Source organism: Paralichthys olivaceus, chromosome 5, assembly GCF_024713975.1.
Source record: "Paralichthys olivaceus isolate ysfri-2021 chromosome 5, ASM2471397v2, whole genome shotgun sequence".
NCBI classification, from domain to species: Eukaryota; Metazoa; Chordata; class Actinopteri; order Pleuronectiformes; family Paralichthyidae; genus Paralichthys; species Paralichthys olivaceus.
Window position 1 is genome coordinate 11,379,171 of NC_091097.1, and position 20,332 is coordinate 11,399,502.

The 20,332-nt window shown below is 47.3% G+C and overlaps 1 protein-coding gene across 6 annotated transcripts in view; it reads left to right on the forward strand.

The window, feature by feature from the left end:
- The window catches only part of adgrl1a (adhesion G protein-coupled receptor L1a), a 135,883-nt gene that overhangs the window by 88,358 nt on the left and 27,193 nt on the right, over positions 1–20,332 (forward strand). For 3 of the 6 annotated variants that reach the window (XM_069524395.1, XM_069524394.1, XM_069524393.1), the window contains 5 exons: positions 3,387–3,600; positions 4,781–4,890; positions 11,305–11,319; positions 19,205–19,412; positions 19,633–19,897. In XM_069524395.1, coding sequence (XP_069380496.1) covers positions 3,387–3,600; positions 4,781–4,890; positions 11,305–11,319; positions 19,205–19,412; positions 19,633–19,897 — 812 coding nt within the window. Of the gene's footprint in view, positions 1–3,386; positions 3,601–3,621; positions 4,335–4,780; positions 4,891–11,304; positions 11,320–19,204; positions 19,413–19,632; positions 19,898–20,332 lie in introns of those variants that run through there. The other 3 variants (XM_069524397.1, XM_069524396.1, XM_069524398.1) reach the window with 3 other exon arrangements.

A 20,332-nucleotide genomic window follows, 5' to 3' on the forward strand; every position in this document is an offset into this window, starting at 1 on the left:
ATCTACCCTCAGGCTTTAATTACTGTGTGAGGATAATGAGTCAAATCCAATCAGTTCTCTCTCTTGCTCTTAATTTGTATGGAGTTTCTATTATGAAGCCAACTGCTTCAGACCCACTGACCAGCTGCCCCGGAGTGACACCATACCCATGTCTGGTGTGGGTTTGTCTGTCCACTTTGTGTCTCTGTCTGTGTCTGTGAGAGAGAGAGAGAGAGAGAGAGAGATTGCTGTCTCTTGCACAGCACCACATTCATGCAAATCCCTTTGTGTAATTATTGAATTGGCTTATATCATTATCGGTATGTGGGACAATTGGTAACCATTTCTAGTGGACAGATATTAACAGTTTTATAAACCAGAGGCAATGAGTCATAGTCTCACCGTGAGGGATTAGATCCACCTATACGTATGGCTGCTGCTGAGAAATACACTTTTTCATCCAGCTATTACGAGTCTGACAGGCACAGCTAAATGGCTACGTGCAAGTGTGTGTGTGTACGCCTGCGAGTGTGTTTGTTGGCTGAAGAGACCCTGAAACCCTAATGGATTCCTGCAGAGTGAAGGACAATCGTAGCCCATGGTCAGTCCAAGCTTATCCTCTGCTCATCTCATCTCAGCTCAGAGCTAGCCACAGCTCCAGCTAGGCCTCAGGCCATCTGGCTGACACACAACCATGCACACACACAAACACACACACACAGACAGACACACACTCCTCAAACACATAGACACTGAATCCCTGAAGTTCAGTTCCACACTGGTTTGAGGATGCACCATTCAAAAGAAAAGCACGGCGTAAATCGGTACATAAGGTGCATCCTGCTGAACTCACACAGTGAAATCTACCTTAAACCCGGAACTTGCCCGACAGTGTGAGTGTAGGTGTCAAATAAGCTATAATATGGCAGAAGCAGAGATTTGCAATGGTGCCAGAAATAGACAAGTTATCATGGTTCCTGCCACCAAGGAAGTGCACTGGCTCAATAATGACTCTGCTCAATTACGGCTAAATATATGCTGTAACAGCCGGGCCAAAAAAATAAACGATAATGGATTTGGGCTATTGATCACATTCAGTGTAAGTTTGTTTTAGCCCTTTCCTCCAGAGCACCTCTGTTTTGATGAACATTTGCTCACTTGGACTGAATTAATGATGATATGTCAAACATTACCAGAGGCCACAAACTGAAATTATATACACAAACATAAGTAAAAGCAATAAAAGGCCCATTATTAATCAAAATAAAGCTGAAATCTTCAGTATTTATTCAATGCTGCCAAAACAACCTAGTCTTAACTTAACCCACAGCCAAACAAATTAAATCAGCTACTCTTTGGGCGGTTTCAGAAATGTTTACCATATAATGTGTGATAGCAGTGTAAAGACAAATGTGTGATCCACCCCCTCAGATGTGGACTAATGTTCCTGTTGTGCTGGTCCACAGTGTGAGAAAGAGTGCGATCGCTCCTGGTGGCCCCCTTCAGTTTCACTCTCCTCTTGGCTCACTGTGTGGCTCTAATCGCTGGCCAGCTGTACGCCGCTGTGTACTTACACCACAGGGTAGTTAAGAGAACAAGCCCACACACTGACACTACGTATTGTAATCCCACTGTGACACCAGGGCTCTGTGTGAATACACACATGCAAGTGAGTGTGTGTTTGACTGTAAATGTGCACACTCGTCTGCCCAGCACTTCCGCGTCTGTGCTAATTTGCTCGTGTGGATTTTTTTGCATGTGTGTGGGGACTTGTTTGTCTTGCCTCGCCTGCTGTTTGCATCTCTGTGCTTTAATTAGTATGCGCTTTTGCATTGAGGCCTTTGTGATTTGGCACTGGCACTGCATGCTGGCGAGGCATAAAAGATTTGAAGTCTGTCCGCGTTGGTCATTCAGCCTTAATGGCGTTAGTTACACAACTGAACTCAAGTCCCTGCTGCATAAATGGGTGGCATTTAGAAATATGAGCTAGTCTGATGGCAGTGAATCATGTAGCGCATCGCTGCAGAGCATGTCTGGGATGACTGACATTGACATTGACCCAGATGGGCACTCCTCCTGAATGGACAGCGGCTGAAACCTAAGCAGCGCTAGCTCAGAGTCAGGGAGGGAAATCAGCCCTGCTCTGTGGGTTCCAGCGGTGGGGAAGAGGGACTGACTCAGTGCCCTTGTCTGCTGCTTAAGCCGTCTGGCGCAGGGGGCAAATTCTGTGTAGTGAGAGCCTCAGTTTATAAAGAAAGATCTTCCAAATTCCAGCCTGCTTGAACAGGAGTAGGACTGTTCTGTTTAGATTTGACAGGGTGCCCATTATCGGCCTAATATGTGCCATGTCCTCTCCACTGAAAATAAGGAGGAAGAGTGCTTCTTCAGGACATTGGACAGTTCCACACCTGCCAGTCTTCGATTTTTTTTTTTTTTTTTTGTCAGTTCAGGACCATGGACAGCAGCTCTCACAGTTGCTGCCAGGAGCCTCGGCTCAGAGAAACACTGGTTGTCCTTCAAATCCACATTCAGCTCCTCTGCCAGATCACTCACTCTCCACTGCTATTCTGTCTCTGCCTCTACCTGGGCTGTGAAGGAATTTGGCAGCCATTTTGTTATTTCTGTGTGTGCGTGTGTGTCTGACGCTGACTGTAGAGACAATGTATGCAGTTATGGAGAGAGCTGGAGAGATGGCGAGTGTCTCTCTCAGCGCCTCTTCTTAGCCCTCTTTCATGCCTCTCAGCCTGGCTCAGCGATTAACCCTGAGTACCCTGCTGTCTCTGCTGACCCTTCTCCACAAAGAGCCTTGCTGCTGGCCACAGCAGTACTTTGACATGCTTCTCAGATGGCTGATTAACAGCAGTGAGTGTGCAAATGGTGCTCGCCCCTGTGGTGAAGGTGTAAACAGACATTAATTCTCTCTTTTTTAATTAGCTTGTTCTAATATTACCTTCAGAATCCTAAGGTGACACACTTATACTTTGAGGTAAAAAGAATAAAAGATGCTCAGGAAGACGGTTCCTCTCTGGTGTGGGGATGGCGGTGATAAGTTGCTCCCTGGCTGTGTGTAGGAGTTTGCTTGAAACTATCAGTTTGTTTCACAAGTGGTGCAATATCTCACACATACCCTTCATGCCAATATGTGATCTGAGATGATCCCGTGTGAAAAGTGGATTGCCAGGCTGTGCATCAACAGAGCTGGAATATTACCACTGGGCGAAGGCGAGTCGATAACAGCTAATTTGTGTTTTACATGAGGACAATAGGAACCACTTGCATTCCGCCCGCTCTTGTCAAATACTACACATCATATTTACAATGTGGTTGAGTAATAAAGTGCCTCCTAAAAGTATTAAGGTTCATTGAATTATCAATAACTTTGCCTCCCCTCCTTCTTTCCACTCCAGCACTGAGCCGGTCAATGATGCCCTTCGGCTTGATGCGTCGAGAGCTGGCGTGTGAAGGCTACCCAATTGAGCTGCGCTGCCCTGGAAGTGATGTCATCATGATTGAGACGGCCAACTACGGCCGCACTGATGACAAGATCTGTGACGCAGACCCCTTCCAGATGGAGAACGTGCAGTGCTACCTGCCAGACGCCTTCAAGATAATGTCACAGAGGTAACTATTGATCTGTTTGGACCTTGTGTGTATTTGTGGAAATCCGGTGGCTGCTATTGGCGGAGGAAACAAGACACTATTTCACAACATAATTCGTCCAGAATTTCCTGCTTTTTCCTTCTGATGTGTGACATTTTGTATGGAATACTAAAGTCAGCATCATTATTCTGTGCAGAACAAAACAACATCTTGGTGCAGGGCGGTGTGTTTGCGTGTACGTGCAGTGCGTGTGTGCGTGTGTGTCTGTGTGTGTCTGTGTGTGTGTCTGTGCGATAGTAAGGGTATGTTTTGGATTGTTGCAGGAGTATTTGTACGGCTTCCTTCAGCCACTCACTATGTTTGTGCTCAGCATCTGCTTCCTCTGAGCTCAGATCAATGGAAGCCCTCTCTCAGCTATCCATCATGCACGTAATGGAGGCACAGGGTGCTAGCTTGAGGAGAGAGCAAGGGGGGGGGGGGTAAAGAAGAGAATTGAGGAGGTAAAGGAAGGAGGGAGACTGTTAGAAATGATGAGATGATAGAGTGAGTGCAGCAGAGATTTGAGATATGAGGGGAGGGAGAGGCAGCACAGGGAAGAAATGCTAAAAGCTGGATACAGGAGAATTATGTGATGAGAATAAGAGAGTGTGTGTGTGCGCGCGGTTGTGTCCTCTCTTCTGTTGTGTGTGTGTTTGTGTTTGTGTGTTTCCCAGAGTGTGCCAACGTGAGAAGGCATGCAGCGATGCGGTTTAGATGTAGGTATTATGTGCATATGAATGTTTTCCCTGTGCGTGTGGTGTAGAATATTTGCCTTACCCCCCCCTGTCGTCCTTCCCTGTTCTCTCACCTCTAATTGCTCCCACTCACAATCCCCCAAGAGAGGAGGCTCTTACGTCACTCGCCCTCTCCCGGCCTCTTCCCTCCCTCCTTACTTCTCTCTATCCTTCATCCCACTTCTTTTCCACCCCCCCCCCCTGTCTGTTTCCCACCTCCCCTTGGGTGCAGCTGTCACATGATCTAGTCTAGTGTGAAATTACTCCCTTCCCTACCGTTCTCTTCGTCTTTCAGAGCCTGAAGATGGTTTTTTTTTTGTACCCACTCTTTTTCTTTCTTACAATGGTGCTTGTTATTTTTTTTATCACTTACTTCCTTCCTTCTCTCTGTTTTCTCCCTTCCTCTCCCCATCTGTCTCCTCTTGCAGGTGTAATAACCGCACTCAGTGTGTGGTGGTAGCAGGGTCGGATGTGTTCCCGGACCCTTGCCCAGGGACCTACAAGTACCTGGAGATCCAGTATGAGTGTGTCCCTTACAGTGAGTACTGAGACCCTTGTCACTCCCTCACATCTCCCCACCCCCCTCACCCCATTCACCGCCCCTCCAATCCCTCCCTTTACCCCCACCTGGACCTCTTGCCTTCGGTCTTCAACCCCCAAAAAAACCCCAACAAATATCGTCCATATACTCACCCGCTCTCTCTGGCTTCTTTCAACAAAATCAAAACAAGACACACAGTCATCCTCGGCCACTCTCTGTCTCTCTCTTCTTTCTCTCATGTACACTTACACTGCACAGAGACACACATGCACACGCTCACACAGAGCGCTAAACCTTTTTTCTTCATCGACAGAGCGACGCACCAGATGCTGAGAGGGATTTTCACATGGGGGAAGGTGCTCTGATAAGGACTTCACACACGCCCACTGCAAACGTGGGGTCAGCCCTTATTGGTGATCACTGCAGTGTAGCACACACCGCCCCACACTTACACACTGACTGACCCAGGGGCATGCCTCCACCTTTATCTGGTGCCAAACACCTTTGCTGTCCCTCTGATTTCCAATAAAAATTAAAATTGGGCACAGTGAGACCGGGAGGCAGGGGACATTGTGAGTACGCCACACCTTACAATGGGAATGTTCACACAAACAGCAAAAGGCTTATTTTAGACCACATGACCTGGAGCGCCGCACATTTTAATGTCCCCATGGTAACGTCTGACTTCCTCATGGCACTGCTCAGAGCTGCGTGGAGGTGTGACATATACACACGCCTGTGCACACACAAACATATACACACACACACACGGGGGCGCACAGTTGCTCTCTCTCCCTCTGACTCTTGTGTGTACACACAAAGAAAAGAGCACACTCACACAGGCAAAGGAGCAGACACAGCAAGGATTATATGTTGATGTGTTGATCCTCGCTCATGTGAAAATCTCAGCTCAGTCTCCCCTCCTCCCTCTCATGTATTATTACTCTCAGCATTGATCCCCTCACCGTGCAGGAGCACTTTGTTGGAAAGGAGGGGCAGTGGTGCTCCCCTCCACCAGGAGGAGGCAGAACCGGGTTGCAGGAAGGGGCGTATGAGGGTGTTTAGGTTTTTTGGGGTGGGGGACTGGGGGACAGGGGTTTTCTTGGGGCGCTGGAGCTGTTTAGTTTAGACCAAGTTATGGGAGTATGGGGTGATTCTCTCTGCTTTTTCCTCAGGCACAGATGTGGCGAGCCACGGGATCGAGTTCAAGCCAAGCCGCTAACCTCCTTTGCTCACTTCCTCTTACTCCTCATCCCTTCTCTCTGAGGTCTCTCACTCATCCTCCATCTATTATCTAACATTCAATATCACCTCTTTTCATCCATCTTAACTCCTCTTTTTCTCTCTCCTGCCTTTGTCTCTCTCTCACTTCGCGTCTACACTCAGAGGTCTTTAATCTTCATGCGTTGCCCTGTTTCTCTCATTATTCTTCTATTTTTACTCTGTCCATCAATCTGTCACATCTTATCATTCTGTTGTGTCTCCGCTGCTGTCTCTGTTGTTTTTTTTCTTTTACAGATACGGCGAATATTCAAACATCCAGCCGTTCGGCTCTGCTGTGGACGCTCAGGGAAACTCAGGGACTTCAGAGCACCTCTTTCAGTCTTTGCCCTACCTCTGCTCAGTGGTTCTGTGCGCTCAGTTTACCTTTTGAGAGACTGTGTGGAGTCAGGTTGCAGCCGCAGTCTCAGATAAGAAGTTAGCTGGGTACTGTGCCTTTGCGGATTATTCTTTGGTGTGAATCTTTTTTTCACAGCCTTCCAAGTGGCAACAAGTATTCTACTCGAGTGTCCTCTTCCTCTCTTAACCTGCCTTTCAGTCGATGTTAGCTGCAGTCACGCTGCCTCTCTCCTTTAGAGTATTTCTGTTTGTTAATCCTTTCCTACTCCTGTGCTGTAGCTTGGTGTCCTATATAATATCCATGGGAGGGTCAAGGTGGCATCGCTTAGTTTTTCCTGTCGTCTTCTCCTCATGCATTCTAACCTTGTCTTTTTCCGTCTGACTGCACGAGGGAGCTTGTTCTCTGTCCACAAGGCAATCAGAGGGATGATTAAATAGCTGCTGACTTGCATTTTTCCTCCTCGCGTGAAAAAACCCCTAAAAAAAACTTTGTTGATTGCGTCTGAAGTATGGCAAGGCTTAGAAAATTGGAAGCTGATCCCCCTATGATGAAAAGTCCCACCTGTCTGAGGTGACAAAGAAGAGCCAATTACCCCTGTCCTCTGCCACCCTCCTCCGCTGGAAAAGCACGATTATGCTACACTCATTGCACACGCTCGCGCACACACAGAGACGGAAACAAGTGTTGCTCGCACGCGTACGCACACAACCCACTCCACGGCTGCTCTAAATGTTTGTGCTCGTCTGACAAACTAAATATGACCTGACACATTCAGACTCAGCGCTGCAACTGTTCATCCCAAAACCTAGACACAGTTGCACCGCACGCCACTCAACTCGGCCACTTTTAATTACCAGGAGAGGGGGGCGCATCGCTCTCTTCAGTTCTGCCTCAGCAGAGATTTGTCAAGATTAATTGAATTTGCTGCTGCTAATCGCTCTGGTAATGCCCCATCGTTCACGTCTGGATGGGAACGCTGGGCACTCTGGCATCATCCGAGGCCGACTCGCGTTTGTCGTCGCTCATCTCAACAAAAAGGGGGGAGAAAAAGAAAGATGATGTGTAAAGGTTGTTGTGTCAACGCAGCTGAGGTGGTGTGGCAGCCATGTTGATGGTTGTGTGTGATGTTTACATCTGAGGGGGGTCCTCTATGTGCGTGTCACACAGCTGCCATGTTACCAGACACCTGAAACGGCGAGGTGACAGCTGGAGCCGAGCTGACACACACACACACACACAATCCTCCTGTCAGCTCAGCTCCGACAAGGGTCCAGAATGTGCGTGTGTTGCAGCGCGTGGGATCGCCTTGGCAAAATTCAACATCCGCCAACAAGTCCAATCATATCTCATTGAGCCAAAAAGCCCTGCGAGGCCTCCCCGCCACAAAGCATTGTTTTTGCCAGCCGGAACAGAGCAAGACAAAACGGCTCAACTGAACTCGCATTTCACACTGTCACAGTCTGTTGTAGACTGCTGGATTCCATTAAGACATCACAGATCCGTGCACACAGCTGCAGCATGTACTTCATGCAGAGGAAAGCCAACACTGCAGTTTTAACACAGATGTACGCCAAGAACCCTACCTGCCCCCCCCCCCCCCCCCCCCCCCCCCCCCCCCCCCCCCCCCCCCCCCCCCCCTCCTCCTCTTCAGAACACCGTGCTACATCATTATTGATTCCAAATGCTACTCACTGGGGCCATCCCTGTTAGCCATGCCAGAGCCATTAGACCTAGTGTTGAGCCCCTGCTATTTCATCAGCTGTGATTTATCTTGTTAATATGCACAGTGCAGGTAGCTGTAGACCTGGCTTTAAAAGTGCAGGCTCAGGTTGCACACCAGAGAGTCAGATCTTCTTAGGTAACTCCGTATTCTCTACTTTTACCCTCATTTTTTTGCAACTCTGCCACTGTTTCACTTTATGAAATTGATTTTTCCTCACATATGTATTCAGCACTGCTTATTCATTACAAGACATAGCTTTTTGGACACAAAGGCGCTGGAAATGATAGTTGACTTGTCGGGATGAGTTTGTCAGTAGAAGGAATAATGGCATTGTAATATGACAAGTTTTCAGGGGAGGAGAGGAAACACTTTGATGTAGCTGAAAATGAAATTCTATTAATATGTATAGGGACACCATTAGACGTCGGGCTCATAAATGTTTGGTGAATGAGAAGCAGGCGGCTTTGCTCAGGCCCCTGGAAAGGGATGACTCCACCGTGAAAAATGTGAAGTGAGAGAAAGAGAAAACAGAGCGGGGGGAGGAGAGGACGGAAGAAGATGGAGAGGACGCGCTATCTCTCAACAGCGCGAAAGAGACAGAGGAGGCTACGTTGTCCTGCAATGCTCCAACCGTGTGTGTGTGTGTGTGTGTGTGTGTGTGTGTGTGTGTGTGTGTGTGTGTGTGTGTTTCTAGCTGTACTCATTAGTGTGGGAGTAATTGATAGGGTTGTAGAGAGCGCTGAGCAGTGATTAAGGAGAGAGAGGGCAGTGGCTTATTTCTCAAAAGGGCCCTGAAAGAGAAATGCTGAATGAATCAGACAAACAGCCAAGGTGGCCTTAAACTAACCCCCTGTTTCACTGTGACGACACTTTGATGAGTTTCTGTCTCTCCTCTCTGTGTGTGTGTGTGTGTCCTTTAGTCGGTGTGATGATGCTGTGTCTGTGCTCAGCATTTATTTTTCAGGACAACCAAAAGCATAAGAAGTGGAATCAACGGAGGTCGTCCACTTCCGCTGTTTCTTCCTCTCCTCCTTTCCTGCAGCACCGAAGAAGTCTTCTTTCTCTCTCTCTCTCTCGCTCTTCACCACATCATGCTGCTTACATACTCACTGGTCCATTTACAGCATCACATTTAGCAGACCCTCTTTGATAAATGCAGTCTCCGACTTCCATGCAGCGGACGAGCTCTATTGTCAGATTCCTCTGTGAAAAAAACAACACCTCAATGTGTTCGAGCTTGGCTGAATTCTGGTCTTCCCATGCACCCCCTGCAGTTGTAGCAGCGAGGATGAAAGCTCTAGATGCTCTCTGCCCCCCCCCTCTCCCTCCCCTAACCTTGGAGCTAATGATTGCACTCGCGGTTGGTGGCGGGGATGTAATGCTTTCTTGCCCCCTGCCCCAGCTTCACAGGCCTCGCTTTCATCGCTTTGCCATGTTTACCCCTCTAGGCTGAAAATGGCCGCCATTCCCCAGGTCTTCGTGGAGGTTGTTTGTCCTTTTTGATCTTGGCATTAGATGATAAATGATCAGTGTGGCTGTTGATACTAATGCTGCCTCTGCTGCACCGCTGCCAAGATGCAAGGCCATCCTCCACACAGACTACTGCTGCTAACAATCCCTTTTTTCTTTTACACACTTTTTGTCTCTTTACTGCTCTCTCTCTCTCTCTCTCTCTCTCTCTCTCTCTCTCTCTCTCTCTCTCTCTCTCTCTCTCTCTCCTTCTTTCTCTCTCTCACCTTTTTTTCTTTCTTTATGGGCAGCCCTACGAGGTGTTGTGACTATTTCACAGAGCTCCCCGTGGGACATCAGACTTCCCACAACACATAGTCAACAATCACGCTCGCAGCAGGGATCCTCCAGCCAAGTGCCTTTTGACACGTCTCGTCCTGAGAGACATGACAATCCACTTGCACACCACTAGCGCCTCCAAAAAACGCAGGGGGAAAGGCATGTGCCAGTGTCTGGGATTGGAAAGGCGGAGCTGAGATCTGTTCTCGCTCCTCCTTGAGTCCCCAGCTGCCAGTGGACGTCCCCAGACTCGGCAGCTCTACCAGGCACCTAACAACGCCACGGATATTGAGGGAGCCGCGCCTTACCTGCTTGTGTCGGCCAAGGCCTCGGTGTGACTAAACACACCAACCTATTGATTTGTGTGTGATGAGCCCAGTTGTAGACTGCCCCCCCCCCCCCCCCTGTGTGTTTCTGAGGCGTTCCACTCTGTCAAGCCCTCCCTTTCCCCTGTTGTTGTTCTCTCGTCTTTGATGAGCCCGCCTCGGTCAGGCAAGCCGGCAGCTCCCCATTGATTGGACGGTCGATGGGTTGAGTGTTTTTGCTGGCTTCTATAGCGAGCGTCCTGACTCTGTAAATTGAGCAACGCCAAAAGCTCTGCTGTCTTTAGATCAAGGGACAGGTTTAGTGTCAACAGAGACCGTACCTGGAGTTAGAGTGGTACAACGATCCCTCCGAAGACAACCAGCCAAAGATAGAGACATCCTCATCGCCATCTTTCCATTTACCATCCCCCATCTCCTCCTCCACCTTTCCCGCTCTCTGTCTCTCTCCGCAGCTGAAGAGGAAGGCAGCACAACAATATTCTTCCTCACTTTCTTTCTCCAACAGGTTCCTGCGGCTGCACTTTTCACTCAAGGGAGAGTGGGGGGGAAAGGGGGAGGGATGTGGCAATACGAGGGGTGGAGGTGGGGTCGAGAGTGTGTGGTTGGGGGTGGATTGTGTTGTTTGGGGGATTATTGATAAAGCTGAAATGAAATGGAAATGGATTTAAACCCAGGTCAGGCCATTTTCCCCTCCTCATTTTCCATTTGAGCCATCCTTTCTCTGAGTAGCCAACCATAACACAGACAGATAACTTGCTTTAAAAAAAAAGAACGAGAGAAAGAGAAAGGACAGCGTTTTATTTAATCTCAATTTTCTCTTTTTTCCTGCACCTGTTTTTCTTTCATTCCCTTTACTTTCCCTCTCTCTCTCGCTCTCTCTCTTTCTCTTCCTTACTGTCTTTCTCTTTTATCTTTCTATCTCCTTCTTTCTCCTTTTTCCGATGCTTGAATAGAAGTGGATCAAAAAGGTAAAGACCACAATGAACATAACAACCACAGCTCGCCCCTTCCTCCTCCTCCTCCTCCTCCCTTGTCTCCCTTCCTCCCCCCATATCCCCTCCTAACCCAGCACCCTGTGTAGTGGTCATGTTTGATGTTGATATCCCTCCCTTTTCTTTCTCAATCTCTAATCGCCTCCTCTTCCCTTATCTTTCTATCTCTCTGACTTATAACCAAAAACTCTAAAATCCTTCTAGATCTCCTCCTTGGTTCTGATGACACCAGCCTGACCTGCACGCACGCACGCACGCACACACACACACACACACACACACACACACACACACACACACACACACACACACACACACACACACACACACACACACACACACACACACAGAAAAAGGCATCATGGGAGGTCAGTCCAGTATCTGTGAGAGATAAACGAGAAATTAACATCATTCTTTTCCCGTGTGAAGTAGCACATCTCAGCCCAAACGCACACATCATCTCATGGATGGCAAATTTTCCTCCTCTTTTTTTCTCCATCCATTTCAAAATCCCATCTTTTTCACACCGTTGCCTCACACACCTAACAATTACATCTACCTTTACATCCCTTCAGAATTGTTCCTCTCATTTTTAAATTGGGATTTATTTGTCTTTACAGATCTAAGAAAAAAAAAAAATCCGTCATCTATCTCTCTTTACATCACTCAGCTGCTCCTTCTCTCCATCTTGTATCTCCTCCGCTCCTGTTTTAGTTTCTCGGGACTGGTTCAGAGGTTCTTTTTGCTGTATCCTCAAAGCAGAAGCATTGTGTCTAGATATAACAAAAGTAACTGGCCAAAGTTGCTCTCAGATCATTTTTACAGAATCCCATTTCCAGGTGATTCGGTGTCCTCCTCTCATTCTGTCTCTTTTTCAATGAATCGCACTTTCATTTAACTCTAGCTGTCCCTTTACCTTTCTCTGCTTACTCTGTTGTGTTCCTCATCCTTCCTTTCTCTTCTTCTCTTCCTCTTGCCTCTCTCTGATTGGTTTATCTCTCAGATCACACCTGGCTATCACAAGCAGCCGCAGGCTCTTTTTGAGCATCTTTTACTCTTTTCTTTCTCCTCATCCTTTCTCCTTTACTCCCTCTCTCTCGATTCGTCACTGCCACCTCTCTGTTTTCTTTATTGCACATGCACTGTGAACTTGTGCTCCCCCTGTACCCGTGCACATCAGTCAGTCCCTCCCCAGTCCCTCATGTGTTTGGTGAGGCTGCAGAGGGGAAGGAGAGGATAGGTTCCCCGGCTCCTTGTAATGACCTCTCCGATGCAGCAGGGCCCTGCCACAGGCAGTCCATAAGAGCGCCAATCAGCGTGGCCAGGCACCTCAATCACAAGCTTCTTAAAGAGCAGAGACGGACCTGACCCATATCAGAGGTCAAGCTGAGAGTCATCGCTATTAATGCCAGCTTCTCAATGAGCCTTAACTCCCCCTCTCAGGTCCAAACTCCCAGACACATATCTGTCTCAACCTCTGCTATCTCCCTGGCTTGATCCATACGTCGGAAGAATTAACTCCTATAGAGGTTGCCATCAAATGGTTTATTGACCTCTTTGTCTGTTGTCATGTCCATGGCGTTTCATTAAAAGGGATCATTGTCTCACATTTTTACTCCCACCGCAAGCTGCCATCTTATCTCGCTCTCTGCTTGCGGTGGAATAGGGAGCAAAACAAAACCCTCCTCCTCATCCTCCTTCCTCCTGCTTCCACCTCACCCAACTTGTTGTATTTATTTACTACTCTTCCTCCCACCAACACTAAAATGAGTACCCTTTTCCACTGTCTGCACCCCTGCCCTTTCCCACTGTGATCCATCCCTTCACTGCTGTAAAACACACTACGCTTTGTTAATGGTGAACCCTCCACACTTGTGCTTTGACCATCAAATGAATCCTCTCTGATTGATCAGCTGATTGACAGATTTGGATGACGTGCATCGCATGATGATGGTCACAATGTTGAGATCCTGTGCAATGAATGTCCAACACTGTCAGCCTACCTACCTACTGTCAGGCTATTTTAAGACCATCTCAGCCTCAGCCACCTCTCCTCCTCCCCATGACTCTCAGTTTCTATTCTCACCTTTTTTCGTTGACAGTGTAGGGGAGTAGAAAACCCACATCATCACAATAGTTCCTTTATCACTGCTGACTGAGTGTCCGCCATGTCTTTCTCACCCCCGGTTTGCTTGCTTCTGAAGGGAAAGAAACAAGAAAGGGATTCAGCAGTAGACTACTGTGCACGTTCCTGGTGTTTTCAAAGGAGGGCACGGTGCAAGGACAAAACCATTACTCACACAAACGGCTCTCCACCTGTGATTTGGGAAAGTGAGAAAGAATGAGCGAGAAGCCACTGCATCGAGTGACAGGAAAACACAAAGAATGGCCGCTAATGGGGGGAGAGAGGGAGATCGGTCGCTATAGAGACGATGAGTCAGGCAGCATCGCCTCATTAGGAATGACCCACCACACACAAGCACAGTCATGTGACCGAGGCAGCGCAGATAGACACCCTATTCAGTGGCTCGGGGAGATAGAGAAAAGTGGTGGGGATTGACTGTACATGCAGAAGTCATTGCATTTTTAAAGCCAAACCACAGAGAGGTGAGCAAAGCAGGTGGTCCTGAATATAAAACACAGGAGCTGGTTTCAGGGCCGTGATGGAGAGACGGCACCTCGGAGGAGAAGGGAGGAGGCAGGGAGGTGGCAGGCTAAGCTCAGACAGTCAGTGTAGGGTCTGACCCTCTGTCGTCTATTGTATCTGCAGCCTGTAGCCTCTGCAGCCATGTCCCGACCAACGTTCCTGTCACTCAGTGTCAGCTTCACTCCAAGGCAGATAAGACTTTGCTTTTGGCCTCAGTGAAGGGTTTTCTCTGGGGTAAATGTTTGGGTTGATAAAGGCGCCGGTTTGACACCTGCCTCTTCCACTGTCTGGACAGTCTGTGTGCATTGTCTGAGCATTTGTGTATCCTATGGGTGTGCGTCTGTATGTATATGTCTGTGCACGGCTGTTTGTTCTGTATTGTATTTCTACTCCCAGGACTTGACCCCCCTGTAGTCTATAAGGAAATGGAAACACAATGGGAGCCCCTCCCTTCTCCCTCCGTCTTTCTCTTTTGGTCTCTCTGTCACTATATGTCACTCCTCAGCAGATTAACTCACTCCTAATTCTCATTTCACAGGAAATAACCTATTTACTCTGTCTGACTCCACTCCTCTCTCTCTTCTTGTTTGCACACAGAACACGCTCACATCCTTCTCCATGCTTTCTTCTCTTTTTCTTCCTCTCTTACTCTGAGCTGCACACACACAAACAAACACACACACATGCAAATACACACAAATTGGCTTCTGAATGCACATCAGCATACCATCAAGAGACTCACTGCACACTTAAAGACCATTAACTGTCCAGCATGGATGTAGGAGTACCATGTCATGCTCCTCTCTGCCCCCTGCTGCCTGTGTGCTGCACCTGCCAGTAACAGGTGTGGGATTCAATTAGAGCAGCATGCTCTCAGCAGTGAGTCCTGTGAACAGGCCATGACTGCGGACTGGGCAATGACTCGGGCCAGCAGAGCTCTCAGATCCCTGTAGTTAAGGGAAAAAAAGACACAACACAAACACCACAAAGGCAGCACTTTAGAAACAGCTGCCAACGTTTGGCAGGGGGTATTTAGATCATCAAAGTCGAACATTAACCGTCACCATGATGCTGTCACATCAAACATGAGAACACCATGGATTATAGAAGACAACCAAAATGAAAAAGTCTAAATTTAGCCTAAAGCTGTCAGCGCTCACTTTTAATTGCGTTGCCAGTCGATCACAAATTGCTTCTCGACACTTACGGGAGATATTTACTGTCATTTCTGGGAAAGTTCTGGCACTTTCATTGTTTTCTACTGCAGCCTCATATTGACGAGTAGCAACTGACCTGTGCCTGGAAAAGGGATTATGGAGATAAATAGCCAATTATTACAGCAGTATTTCCTTGTATGTGTGGCAGTAATTGGCATGCTGGAGTAGGATAGCTACAGCCTGGCTTTTAATCCCCGATAAGGTAAATTTCATTAGCCATCTGGCTAGTTTGTAGGGTAAAGAAGTGTCTGTGCTGCTTAGTGACTTCACTCGGATGATCATGACTACAAGATTTCCATCCGCACCCAAATAGGGATTAATCTATTAATCTAACAATCTGACATAATCCCAGATGGCTCCTACTCCAGCTAACCTGCTCTTGCCAGACTTGGATAATGCCTAATCTCAAGATTTACGCCTAATGCCTAATTCCTAATACCTCATTCATACTGTGGTCATAATAGCCTATTGTACTATACAGACTCTACTGCTATATATAGGGTTTGGCTGCTCTGGTTTCCCACTGCTACAATCACCCCTCACAGTTAGAGGGAGGGAGAGAGGGAGACAGAGCGAAGGAAAGGAAGAGAGATGCTGGTAAACAGGAAGGCAGCCGCGAAGGCTGGGGAGCGCAGGTCAGAGTTAATGAAGCCCCCTAGGCAGGGTTTGCAGGGTGTGAAGCGTGGCCACTGTTTCTGTTTGGAATGTGTGTGTGTGTGTGTGTCTCTGTGTCCTCGTGGCCTGTGTGTGCAGCCTGGAGGCCTTTGATGAGCCCCTTTGACACCGGGCCCACCCAGCAACTAGTTCATTAGAATAAACCAAGGCTCGCTGATCGGCTGTCGGCAGGGTTCACATGGGAGAGGAGGGAACAGAGGAGCATGGCGGAGGATGACAGACTGTTAGTCTACGGTGCGCTGCAGTTTCATTGTGATGATGAGGCCAATAGAGTACAGACTGCAACCAATTTAGGACAGGCCTGCAAGGTTAGGCACTATAATGAACAGAATCACAGTATTTTGGGAGGGACACTGTGGAGGGCACAGTGTGTGGAGAGAAAATTGTATTGCAGACGAGTCATGACAGATTGTAGTGCATTCTCTGCCTCTTACCTTTATGTCGTGGTCAGTCTGGATTAAGGAGAACAGCCTCTAAAAGCTCTTATATCGTTCTCTTATTGCTGGTTTTAATTAGAGCATCGTTATAAATGTCATGGAAGTCAAAATGAATACTAATCACAGCTGGTATCCAATAATAGAACTGCTCATAAAATGTTCACAAATACAGTATTGAATCATAAATCATTAAACTTATGTTTACAAAGGTGAGGGAATGCTCTCTTCTCTTCATAGGTCAAATGTTATAGGCTTTGTAGCTCACACCAGTACAAGTGAATAAAACTATGTCTTTGAATTCAACAGCATAAACCATACACCCATATAAATCCCTGCATTATAAAACCTGCACATAAGACTTATATATTTATATATAACATATACTTAACGAACACTTTCCTTCAATCACCCTCTTTATGGGGAATGACAGCCACGTCATGCCTCTATCACACAAGTTCTGATTTGCTTTCAGTAAACATGCTTTTGCTTTATATTATAGCTATATATTATTTTAATCATGTAAAATTGATGTTTTTTATCGGATAAATGACCAAGAGTCAAATTGTTCCAGAGAGGCATTACATATCTGTTAAATAAATTCAGTCCAATATTGTCACACATTTTACTGTGTTGCAGCGGATAGATGGAGTGAATGCAAGCGTGTATATTAGTACTCGGTAATTTAGTGTTGTCCCTCAGTTGTGAATGACTTTACATAAAAGTATCAAAGGAGTAAATATACTCTGCTAATAGGTCATCCCTACTGGAGAGAACGGGCTTGCATGTTTGTGTTTCTTTGTCCTTTATTCTACCTTGAGGCAGAGTGTGCCTGGCTTTGTTTATGGGTCACCTAAATGCAGTGATGCTGCTTTGCTTTCTGCATGCTGTTTACTTCTCTATTTACAGTAGCATTGTACTTTTGAGGCGGTGTCCTACTTCTAATGGTTGTTTTTATTTTCCTCTGCTCCATAGCTTTTCTGCTCTAATAATACCTCGCCCATTATGGCCTTTTACTTCAAATATTTTGGAGCAAAACTTCCGTTTGCTTGCGATGTGCTCAGGCGTCTGGATTGATAGAGATGTCATTCGATTGCGGTGAGATGAAGAATCGGCACGTTGGCAGTCGAGAAAGTCATTGTTCGCCTGTCTGAAAGTGCTGAATTTAAGCATTGCTCTGAACATCATTTCGCATATTTCAGTCACCCACGTTCATATTTGCACAGCAAACACCTCAGGCGTCACTGCTTTCGAGTGAGCATTTTGGTTCAACAATGGAGCCTGACAAGCCTCCTCCCTGTGAAGAGTCTGTATCCAGAGTGTTTGTTTATGCCTGAGCGTGATTAGATTCCTATTTGGCTGTCAGTTGCAGTCCCGGTCGGACCCCAGCAGAAAGAGCTGGCTAATTCCTGAGTGGCCCGGCGCTACAGATCACTCGCCACTATCAACAACAGCACGACAGGATAAATAAGAGGAAGCTGGATTTTCAAAAATCCTCCAGGAACTCCGCTATCTCTCCATTATGATTCTCCTCCCGCACCAGACTCCATGCAATATTCAAGACAGTTTGAGCCTAGACTGATCCATCACTCTTACAGTCGCGGTGTGACAGTGTATGTATTACGCATGTTGATGTGTGCATGCGTGTCGTGTGCTGTCCTCGTACAGCCTGTGTGTGTCTGTCTGCATGTGTGTGCTGTATGTCATCTGTGTCCAAAGGCCCCTGCAGCGTCCAATTAGTTCAGAGATGCGTTCAGTCATGAGGTGACCAGCAGGTGCCTGGTTTTTGTCGCAACCCTGCGCCAGAGAGCCACATAAATAAACTGGCAGCAGAGACATGGGGACTCCTCAGCTGTTTTTATTCTGTAGGGCCTCCAACTCCCCCCCTTCTCTCTCTTGCTCTCTGTTGCCGGGTACCCCTGTGATGTCAGAGTGGCGAGGATGCCAGCAGCTCTCCTCATAGATCACCTGGCATGCCCAGTAGTCCCAGGGCACTCAGGCAGGGACACACAGCGTCAAACAGCCAATTTATACTCGTCCCCAGTGGATGACCTCCACCTGCCTAATGTAGACATCCTGTGTGTGTGTGTGTGTGTGTGTGTGTGTGTGTGTGTGTGTGCGCGTGTGTGCGTGTGTGTGTGCGTGCGCTTGCTTACTGTATGGAGTGTGTGTGAGGTGTCTTATGTATTTTTATCTCTAAATGTTGTTTTTTGTCTGTTTGCCGTATGAGTGTAGATTCACGAGCCGATACTGTTGCGGCGGACGGGGACGTCTGGCCAACCTCACATCCTTATCCCAGGATGCTTTTTTTTCTTGGAGGCATTACTCTTGACTGAGAGCCAAATTTGAGTCCTAATAAAACAAGCTCCACAATTACTGTTTAACCACCCAGCAGCATAGCAGCGAAGCAGAGGCCTTTGAAATAAAAAATGCACAATCAAATAAAAAGTAGGCCAAGATAAATTAGATTAGAGACCATAGTTAAGCCGTGGCGGCAGCCAGAAATCTCCCATTTATCATATCAAGACGCTTTCCGACCACAATGCTGATGTTCTACAAATGAGCTTTTATATGTTCCTTCACTTTAAATCTGATAATGTACCTCACTTCACTCCCCCCCTCCTCCCCTCTGTCCCATTCTTTCCCTACTCTTTGTTCCCTTTTCAATTCTCAACTTACCTTTATCTACTCACATCTTCTTACTGGCCCCTCCTCGTCCCTCTCCTGTTCTGTCTCCCATGGTCTTTGGCCTTTTCCTATTTCTTTTTCTCCCTCCCCTGCCGTTCCCATGATATGTTTCATTTTTACAATGCTTCGTTTTCATTTTCTATATCTTCCTTTTTCCCCCCTCTTCTCCTCTCTGCTCCAACACCCCTCCTCTGCTCCAGTCTTTGTGTGCCCGGGGACACTGCTGCGGGTGCAGGCGGCCAGCTCTCAGCAGGAGGCAGAGCACCAGGCAGGGGCGTGGTGCAAGGACCCGCTGCAGTCTGGGGACCGTCTTTACGTCATGCCCTGGACCCCCTATCGAACCGACATGTTGTATGAGTATGCCTCCTGGGAAGACTTCAAACAGAACCGAGCCACCACCACCTACAAGTGAGGGCGCCTCCCACTGTCCCGGATGATCAAATAGCATCTGCTTCTGTATTGATTTATTGGCTTTTGACGTGGATATGGATGGTGATAACAGAATGGTTCCTCTGTGGTGTCAGCTCCCTCACCGTGGGCTCGTCTTGTAGGATTTAGTCGTGCAGAGTAGATGAATTAACTTGTTTTCTAGGATTTTTGCAACACTCATGTGATTCTCTGTCAACAGGTTGCCCAACAGAGTTGACGGCACAGGGTTTGTGGTGTATGATGGGGCGGTATTTTACAACAAGGAGCGCACACGAAACATAGTCAAGTATGACTTACGGACGCGCATCAAGAGCGGAGAGGCCATTATCACAAACGCCAACTACCATGACACGTCTCCCTACCGCTGGGGAGGGAAGTCGGACATCGACCTAGCTGTGGATGAGAATGGCCTCTGGGTGATCTACGCCACAGAGTCCAACAACGGACGACTTGTGGTCAGCCAGGTGGGCGAGCAGCGCTGCACAGACGGGGATGAGATGTGGATTATATATGCAGGAGTGGATTATGACACAATCTCATTTTACTTGCCAGATGAGAGGTCATATGTCACACATGAATGATTTACTGTTCAGGTTACATAAGTGAACCTTCAAATGAGATACAGAGATCGTTGGCCAGAAAAAACGGGGTTGCATAAATATCGGCTGCAAATTCTAGGCCTTATTTCAAATCCCATAATAACCAAAAGCTAATCCTCTCTTGTGAGTAAAATATTTGATTTGTTTTTGAAAATGTGGTGAAGCGTAGAGACACCATGACCATTTTCTTTCTTGCAAGAAACAGATTTATCGAAATGTGGAATTGTTAGGATGCCTTCTTACTTGTAACCACGAACACATTGTTTTCAATATATGAATCTTAAATCCAGCTGGTTCTTT